Source organism: Cynara cardunculus (assembly GCF_001531365.2).
Source record: "Cynara cardunculus var. scolymus isolate 2C chromosome LG 2, CcrdV1, whole genome shotgun sequence".
Lineage (NCBI taxonomy): Eukaryota > Viridiplantae > Streptophyta > Magnoliopsida > Asterales > Asteraceae > Cynara > Cynara cardunculus.
In genome coordinates, this window is record NC_037529.1 from 1,611,878 (window position 1) to 1,622,305 (window position 10,428).

A 10,428-nucleotide genomic window follows, 5' to 3' on the forward strand; every position below is an offset into this window, starting at 1 on the left:
ATACTTTTAAATAGTTGATTTGATATTAACATTGATATATATATTTTTTCAAAATTTTATGATATTTTCAAATTTATATTTTATTTAAAAATAAAATCATTATTGTTTTTTTTAAAAACACATAAAATCAAATTATAACATCAACAAAAACAAAAAATAAAATAAAACATTAACATCAAAATGTATTTCGTTGCATTTAACATAGTAAGCTTATAGTTTATTTTTAAAAAAATATAGTATAACCGTATGAGCTGAACTCGACGATCTTTGATAAGCATAAAACCTCGAATCCACCGTATGATCCGGTACTCAATTGCATGCCCCTTCATTTTCATACCAGCATCATCATGTTCATCTTCATCACCTACCTCCCACAATTCCTTATTCACCATGATTCCAACACAATCATCATCTTCTTAACCCTAATCATCACATGTTTTCTTCTTCTGTTATATATATTCATAATGAATAAGGCTTCATGCAAAATATACATGATCGATTTCGCCTGTTACAAACCCCCAGTTTCTCAGCAATGCTCAAAAGAGTTCGCCATAAAACAAGCAAGAACCAATGGCTTTTTCTCAGAAGAAACGCTGGCTTTCATCGAGAAAAACATGGATAAATCTGGCCTTGGCGATTCAGCTTATCTGGCAGAGGTTTTTCTCGGAAAAACTTATAATCCATCCATCAGAGATTCCAGAAGAGAAGTTGAGATGGCTGTTTTTGGATCCATAGACACGATTCTAGCAAAAACAGGTGTCAGATCTCATGATATTGGGATCCTGATTGCCAATTGTTGTATCTATAACACAGTTCCATCTCTTTCCACCATTATCGTTAATCGATATAAGCTTCCAGAAAACGTAATCAATTACAATCTCGTCGGCATGGGTTGCAGCGCCGGACTTCTAGCGATCGGACTTGCTAAACAGCTCCTCCAGGTGCACCGAAACTCGTACGCATTAATCGTCAGTACAGAGAGTATTACTGAAAACTGTTACCCCGGAAAGGATCGTTCTAAGTCTCTTATAAACGCTTTGTTTCGCGTCGGCGGTGCTGCGATCCTCCTCTCCAACCGCCCCTCCGACCACCGTATTGCTAAATACCGCCTTCTTCACGCCGTGCACACCACCACAGCAAGTTCAGATCGTTGCTACAACAGCATCCTTCGGGAAGAAGATAAAGAGGGAATCGTCGGCATCAATATTAACAAAGACCTCCTCTTCGCCGCCATAGCCACCATCAGACCTAACCTAACCACCCTAGGTCGGCTAATCCTTCCGGTAACGGAGAAACTCCGTTATCTGATAAACTACATCGGAAGAAAGCAGTTTCCGACGTTAAAAATCCAACCGTATGTACCTAATTACACCAAGGTCGTCGATCACTTTCTCCCTCACGTCGGCGGGAAGCCGGTGCTTAACGAACTGCAGAAGACCCTAGGGTTTACCGATACTGTTATGGAAGCTTCTAGAATGACTCTGTACAGATTCGGAAACACCTCCAGTAGCTCGATATGGTACGAGCTTGCATACGTGGAAGCAAAAGGTCGGGTCAAGAAATATGACCGGGTGTGGCAGATGGCGTTTGGGTCGGGTTTCAAGTGTTGTAGTGTGATTTGGAGTGCAATGAAGACCGTTGATCATGATGACAAGAATCCATGGACGGATGAGATTGATGGATTTCCGGTGATCTTGCAAGACTGTCCACCAGTACCTATCTCTTTTGAACCTTCCCAATAAAATAAATTTTAATAGTAAACTACAAATTTAGTCCCTATAGTTTATAAAAATAACATTTTTTTCTCTATACAGTTTCAAAATTACAAGAAAACTATCGATTCTGGATTCTTTTTCTAACGGTCATTAAAAACTTCCGTTCAATAAGGAGAATTTTCGTGCTTTTACAAAAAAAAAATCTCTTTTACCCAATCAAAATCAAATTTTATGATTTGGTACCTGTAGTTGTTGATTGGTTAAAAGATATAAAAAAAAACTCGATAAAATAACGAAAATGTCTTTTATTTAATGGAGTTTTTTAATAAATGTTAAAGAGAAGGACCAAATCCAAATATTTTACAAACTATAAAAACTATCTTGTAATTTTAAAACTGATTAAATAAAAAGTGCCACAAATAAGATGAACTAAATTTGTAGTTTTCTCTAAAATTTAATTATATGGGAAGAGGGGAAAATAAAGTTTATATGATTTTTAATTTGTTATATTAAAGTTTTATTCAATTTAAAATGTTTAAATTGAATTTTGTCATGGAGACAACTCTTGAGTCTTGTCTCAAAATTTGTATTTTTTTTACAATAAAAATTTATAAATAATTTTCAAAAATATTAAAAAGAATTTGTACTCGTATCATAATATATTTTGTGAATTTTTACTAGTGTTTGACTTCTATTTTTCATTAATTATTATTTATTTTACTAAAATTAATAGTATCATCTTCGGTCTTTTATTTTTTGAAAAAACGACAACTTATTGGTTTAAAACCACAAAGACGATGTCTGATTGGTTTGAACTTGTTTCTAAAGATCAAAAGTATCAGTAGGTCTCAGGTTCAAATCCAAGGAGAAATAAAAATCCCCTTGTGGCCACGGATGTTCAAATGCGGTGACTCCGGGTTATCTGCAAAACATGTAGTCGCTCTGGGATTAGTCGGCTCGCATAATGGGTTGGATATCCAGGTTAATCCAAAAAAAATTATTGGTTTATATCAATTGGTAAACCTTTTATTTTCTTGCATTTTAAAATCAATACATAAAACTACATATGTTTTTTTTGGGATAAAACACATTCTGAATTATCTATTATTAATTGCAAAAATATATCATGATCGATAAAAACATTATTTTTTTTATAAATACTTTAATTTATCCGTGATGATATAATTAAATGATTATATTTTTATTTACATCAACTGTTTCTCTCATTAACTGGAAAATCCCATTATTTATTAAAGTTTTATAGAAATCTGTAAGGTTGACTACTCAAGTAGGTTTCGTTGTTTCAACGACTTCTGTTTAGCTGTTTGGATTAGTGTACTTAGTCCACATGAAGATTTCTGGTATATTCCATTTGGAAGTGGACTTGCGTTTTGGAGGTAGTTATCGTGTCATTTCGGTGTACATTTGTTTTTTTTCTTAATGAAATTGGTAGATCGATGTATCGTCTACATTTTCCAAACGGGAAAAAAAATATGCAATGTCACTGATTATATAAAAAAAAAAACAATGCATAAATTATTCACAGGTCAACAATTCATTTTGAATTAATTTTGTCATTAATTGAAAAGAAACAAACACCGTCTAAGTTAGATGACGGTACACAACTGAAATAGTACAAATATGAGACTCGTGGTCTGTATTTTCGCACTCTTTGAATCCATGTCTTTAACGGAATAAAAATATCAGTTAACCCAATTAAATCCAAGGGTAATTTAGATTTTTTTTCACTTTTCATTGGCTTTATCTTTGTTTTAAAAAAATATTATCATATTGTTTTTCTTATTTTCTTTATTATATATCTATAGTGTGTATATCTATACTATATTACAAAACAGTTGACGAAAACTCTTAAAAATCATTTTTCATGCATGAATTAATGTTTATTGATGCATATGAATTAAAATTCAAGATTATAAGTAAATTGTGCATAAGTGCAACTTATTAAACTTTCATGTTGTAATTCGTGTAACTAACTGCAGATAAAAATCATCAAATAGAGGATAAACATCTTATTTTAAATATAAAAAATCTAAAATACAATCAGAATAGTCATTGATTTCTAACAAAATATTTAATTATTATCTTTTAAAAAAATATTATTAAATAAAAGATAAAAAAAATGAATTAAAGAAATACACAAAAAAGAAGAAATTTTAAATAACTAGTTTGATTTCTCAAAACCACATAAAACCGTAATATAACATCGACTGAGATAAATAGAGAAATAAAACGAAACATTAAAATCGAGAGAGAAAGAGAGAGAGGGAGAGTATATAACGTCCCTTGAACTCCCCCCCAAAACTCCGATGAAGTCCACAAAATCTTCCCAACACCTTTAGGGATGGCAAAAAAAACCCGAAACCGACGGTGAAAACCGAACAATTCGGGTCGGTTTCGGGGACCTCTTAACGGGTACGGGTCGGGGATTGGGGGGAGTTTCGGGGATTATATCGGGGTCGGGGACGGTACTCACCGACCCGGACCGGCCCGATAATATATATATATATATATATATATATTTATATTTTATAAATTATAATTTAATAAATAATAGTCATTAGCCCAAACATATAAATTCTTAAGCCCACCTTCTTGATGGACCAGCCCAAACAGTCATATGACCAGACCTTTTGACCGTCGTTTACCCTCTTCTCTCTAGTCTTCTTCGATTTCGAATCTTCTTCTCCAGTCTCCCGCTGTCCCGCACAACCTATTACCCTACTCAACGATCGTCGCCGCTCGCACTCGCAGACCGCCAGACCTCAATCGCTCTTGCAGGTATCCCCTACTGCCGCCGGTATCGTCTACTGCCAGTATCGCCTACTGCCGGTATCGCCTCCTGCAGATCCTCACGAGTCGACCCCTCTGTCTTTCGCTCTCTCCTCTCCGCCTCCAGTTCCTCACGCCGGTATCGACCCCTCTGTCTCTCGCTAATATATTTCATTTTTTTATAATTAATTTCTCAATTTGCTACGCCTAGGATTATGGATAATGGATTATGTCCATTACTGGACTAAATAGTTGAATGCAAACAGGGGAATTTTTTCAATTTTCGTTCGTTAATGGGTTGTCCAAGAAACAGCCAAACAGGTGTATTTGATTATGTTTTGTATTCCAATTTTTTGCTTGATAAATATGTGTTTTTTCAGATCCGTGTTCGAGTTAGGGTTATGGTTCGCGTTCGGGTAAAACCAATGGGTAACGGTTATTCTGTTCTTAACGGGTTACCAACGGGGATAGGGGAAACCGTGGGGACCCGATGGGGATCCCCGATAAGATCCCCAACGGGGATCGAGACGGTTACGGGGATGGTTATGGTTATCGGTTTCGGGGACGGGGACTCTAAAAACCGGCCCGTTGCCATTCCTAAACACCTTTACCTTCGCTAACAACCCCGACCAAACTCGATTCTAAATCACAATCATGAGGCATAAAACATAATCCATAGAAAATATTGGAAGAACAATACCGTTGATTTTGTTCATCTATGGATTGGGCATGTGATTTCTTTCTCCTTGTTAGAGGTGGCCAAAAATCGTTCCCTTTCTCAAAAGAGTGATCCCATAATCTATCCTGATCCTTACCCAAATACGAAAGCCCCCATTAAGGTGTATGAGGCCCTGTTATGAAGACTGGTCCCGGTTACAAAACAACGAATAGAGGATAAATCGGACAATTAAGTATACTTACGGTGTGTTTGGTACACTGGACATGGACATGACAAAACAAAATAAGGAATAGAGTGGAACAAAGTGGAACATGCCTGTTCCACCCCTATCTCATGGAACATGGTGGAACAGACTTATATTTTATCAATATAACCTCAAAATAAAACTTAATTCTTTTCTAAAACATCAAATAGGTCTCTCTTTTACATTTTATTCATTCTTTAAATTTTGTTTATTGTATTTTATATTTTTTAAACTTTCATTTTACTTTCATCAAAATATTATTTTTATACAGTTTCTATATCTTTATTAATTTATGTAATTTATTATATATTAATAATAAAAAATAATGTAGAAAAGAGATAAAAATAAAAATAGAAAATCACATAAACTTTTTATTTGGTGTCATTTTAATTGTTTTGACGAAAACTTCAAATGATATATTTTGTTATAAAAAATAATTATTCTATTATAATTTAATAAATTACATAAATTATTTTCTTGATTTTATCACCGTCAAACGTATTGCGTAAGGTTCACGCATGCAATTTGTTGTTTTCGATGAGTTTTGTATGTTTTCACTTGATCAGAGTAGTAAATATTCGATTTTGATCTTACAGGAGTGATTGTATAAGTGATAGGTGAATTATTTTGTTTTCTGGAATCCAAGTTTTGTGAATGTGATGATACTATATGGGAACACTAGCCAAATTGTTTTCTTGATGCTTATATTTTATTTACTATTTGATTTTTAATCTATTTTAATTGATTGTGTGTTTGTTGGCAGTAGTTTTTTTTTCTTAGTATGAAATGCATATAGATTTGCTTCGATAATGGATTCTTGATGCTTATATTATATTTACCTTTTTCATATATCATTAGTTGATTATGAAATCACGTATTTTTGCAAGTAGTAGTGGTTTGATGTAAGTTATACTTTGTACACCGCATTTGTTAACATTTATATTGATTATTTAGTGAAGAAAACACTAAACAGCTCACTGGGGGTAAATTGATCATTTTAACCAATTCTGTCCAGTTCTGTCATGTCTTACCAAACGTTGAACAACTGTCATGTGCTGTTCTATTCTGTCATGTCCTGTCCTGTCTTGTTTGCGTACCAAACGCATCCTTAAAGATTTGTTTTATCATAATTTTTTAATTTGTTTTCAATCAAATACACTTAGAAAGTTAGAAATACATTTAAAATACGTTTTTTTTTTGGAAAACACGGGACGGTCCCGGCCGGGCCGGGCTGGTCCCAAATCGGTCCGCTCTCGATCCTGTGCCAAGCCGGGCCCATTTGGCCATCTCTAGTTCTAGTGGTTTCATTAACGTTTTTCTAGTTTATGTTTTATTCATCCGTGGGTATCCCAACAATGAACATGAACCACATTTTTTTTTTTTTAAGTAAGAGGAGAAACAAAATTAAAGATAAAAAGATTAAAATACTCTCGAATTTAATTGGGTCGATGAAATCTTTTAGATTTCGTTAAAGGAAGCGACTCAAACAGTACGAAAATGCAAACGCCAAGTCCCAAATTAAATTTAATTTGACTTTAATAACACACTCATTAGAAATGTAGATGAGAGACCAGAGATCAAATACGGGGAAACTTCATTTTCCCCTTCTTTCCTTATACTTAAGTTTTAGAGTAAACTATGAATTTGGTTTTTATGGTTTGTCAAAAATAACACTTTTTATTCCTACACTTTTAAAATTACAAGATAGTTATCGTGATTTGTAAAACATCCAAATTTGGTTTGTCACTCTCACGACTGTTAAAAAATTATGTTAAATGAGTGACATTTTTGTCATATTTTGATTTTTTTTAATTTTATCCTATCAATAACCATAGGACCAAATTATAAAATCGAATTTGATTGAATAAATAGGAATTTTTTTTTTGATTAAAAAAACAAAAAAGACATTCACTGAACATAAGTTTTTAACGGCCGTAACGGAAAGTGACCAGATATGGATGTTTATTCAAAACTTAGGTTACCATTTTGTAAATTTAAAAGTGTAGGGACTAAAAGTGTTAATTTTTAAAATCATAGGGACAAAATTTGTAGTTTACTCTTAACTTTTTTTACTTCATTGGGAAGGTTCAAAAAAGACGGGAACTGGTCCACGATCTTGCAAGGTCACGGGAAACCCATCAATCTCGTCCATCCATGGATTCTTGTCATCATGATCAACGGTCTTCAATGCACTCCAAATCACACTGCAACACTTGAAACCCGACCCGAATGCAATCTGCCACACCCGGTCACCTTTCTTGACCCGACCTTTTGCTTCCACGTATGCAAGCTCGTACCATATCGAGCTACTAGAGGTGTTTCCGTATCTGTGCAGAGTCATTCTAGAAGCTTCCATAACAGTACCGCTAAATCCCAGGGTCTTCTGCAGTTCTTCGAGCACCTGCTTCCCGCCGACGTGTGGAAGGAAGTGATCGACGCCCTTGGTGTAATTAGGTACGAACGGTTGTATTTTTAACGTCGGAAAGTGCTTTCTTCCGATGGAATTTATCAGATAATGGAGTTTCTCCGTCATCGGAAGGATTAGCCGACCTAGGGTGGTTATGTTTGGTTTGACGGTGGTTATGGCAGCGAAGAGGAGGTCTTTGTTGATGGTGATGCCAACGATTCCCTCTTTATCTTCTTCCCGAACGATACAGTTGTAGGAACGATCTGAACTTGCTGTGTTGGTGTTCACGACGTGAAGAAGACGGTATTTGGCAATCCGACGGTCGGAGGGGCGGTTGGAGAGGAGGATCGCAGCACCGCCGACGCGAAACAAACAGTTTGTAATAGACTTGGAACGATCCTTTCCAGTGTAACTGTTTTCAGTAACACTCTCTGTACTCACGATCAATGCGTACGAGTTCCGATGCACTTGGAGAAGCTGTTTAGCAAGTCCGATCGCCAGAAGTCCGGCGCTGCAACCCATGCCGGTGAGATTGTAACTGATTACGCTTTCAGGAAGCTTATAGCGATTAACAATAATGGTGGAAAGAGATGGCACTGTGTTATAGATGCAACAATTCGTAATCACGATCCCAATATCCTGAGATCTGATACATGTTTTTGCTAGAACCATGTCTATGGATCCAAAAACTGCCATTTCAACTTCTCTTCTGGAATCTCTGATGGATGGATTATAAGTTTTTCCCAAAAAAACCTCTGCCAAATAAGTTGAATCGCCAAGGCAAGATTTCTCCATGGTTTTCTCAACGAAATCCAGCGTTTCTTCTGAGAAACAGCCATTGGTTTTTGCTTGTTTCAAGAGAAACCCTTTTGAGAACTGCTGAGAAACTGGGGGTTTGTAACAGGCGAAATCGATCATGTATACTTTGCATGAAGCTTTAGTCATTATGAACATGTATAACAGAAGAAGAAAACATGTGATGATTAGGGTTAAGAAGATGATGACTGTGTTGTAATCATGGCGGATAAGGAATTGTGGGAGGTTAGTGATGAAGATGAGCATGATGATGGTGGTATGAAATGAAGGGGCATGCAATTGGGTACTGAATCTTGTGGTGGATTCGAGTTTTTATACTTGTAAGAGATGGTAGAGAATCGTGGATATGAAGTCACATCGTAGGGTGGTCCTGGCAGTTATAGACTTGGACAAACCCATCAACCGTACCTTGAACAGTTGGTTTTCTGTAACGAGTCGAGCTCCGATAACCTACTACTCAATTTGGCACGACTCGTTTACACCTTAACTGTAACTAGTTATTTAGAGCATTTGCAACATATTCTTCAAAACCGGGAAAATGAAGATGTAAGTTTTTATATAATCACGACATGTATCATATATAAACACTGCCACTGAGTATGTAAATCTATTGGGTCACGCACAAATAATATGTATGCTTCTATTTACCAAGAACTCTAATTACGTTATGATTGATTGTTAAATAATTATAGTATATGCTAAAGCGTAATTATGTTAATTACAAGGTGTTGTATATATGTATATAGTGTTGGTTTTGTGAGAAATGTAAGAAGAAATCTCCACTCTTTGATCAATCTTAATCAAACATCTATGCTAATGAGGTGCACCAAGATGTACCAGATCAATTCCCTTATAAAGCGTAATTTATTGGTAGACATGAGATTAAACGTGATCAATAGTTTAGATTTCTTGTTACATTTTTCATCATTACTTCCTTTCTTAACGTGTGTGTCCGAGAAATTATTTTTTGGAATAATTTACTTTCAAAAAAAAATTAATTATCTTATTCGGTTATCATATGTAACTGAATCTGCAATTTTATGAATAATTTATATTTATTTTTAAAAAAAATTAATTCATTAATATCAAATAAACCATTATTAATCATAACTATCCAAAAAAATTGGTAAACATTTAAAAAGAATCATAAATGTAATAAGAAAAGTTCATAAGAAATTCAAAACTATTCATAAAAGTTCATAAGAAACTCATTTTTTGCTATGATTGAGCGATCGAATAGAAAACAAATCCATCAAAACAATAAAGTAAGGGCCCGTTTACCAAATGCTTACTCAGGTAATTAAACACTAAGTCACATTACCTTACCGGCTGAATATGGTAAGGATCAAAAATCTTATTCGGTAAGAGCGAAATAAGGACCAAGAGTCTTACCCTTTAAAATGAGGACGACAACTCTTACCACGATAATCGCTCACCAGGTAAATTGTTGCATACAATACCGTTTTGATAGACTAAAATCTTATCTGATAAGTAAATGATGGTATTAAATTTACCAGTCAACACTTACTAGATAAATGTTTGGTAAACAGCCTCGTAGCATCCCGTTAAGGAAAGGTTTTCTTGTTCATAAGGCAAAGAGAACGATGGGTATCTTATCATATTAGAATATTAAAAATATATTATTATATTCATAGATAAATATACTATTTCTTATTTTTAAATTAAAATATAAAATAAAAAGACCATAATACCCTTTAGTTAACATAATATTTTAACCGAAGTTGGTTAAATGGACCCAAATTGAAACCAAATAACA

General features: G+C 34.5%; 1 protein-coding gene and 1 pseudogene across 1 annotated transcript; one reads left to right on the forward strand and one right to left on the reverse strand.

Annotated features, from left to right (window-relative positions):
* The first annotated feature begins 347 nt into the window (after positions 1-347).
* On the forward strand, positions 348-1,742 carry LOC112508129 (3-ketoacyl-CoA synthase 11-like). The gene has a single exon (XM_025112912.1). It carries the CDS (start codon positions 348-350, stop codon positions 1,740-1,742), a length of 1,395 nt encoding a protein of 464 aa, XP_024968680.1.
* Positions 1,743-7,459: 5,717 nt separating this feature from the next.
* LOC112508137 lies at positions 7,460-8,897 on the reverse strand (annotated as a pseudogene).
* Positions 8,898-10,428: the final 1,531 nt, after the last annotated feature.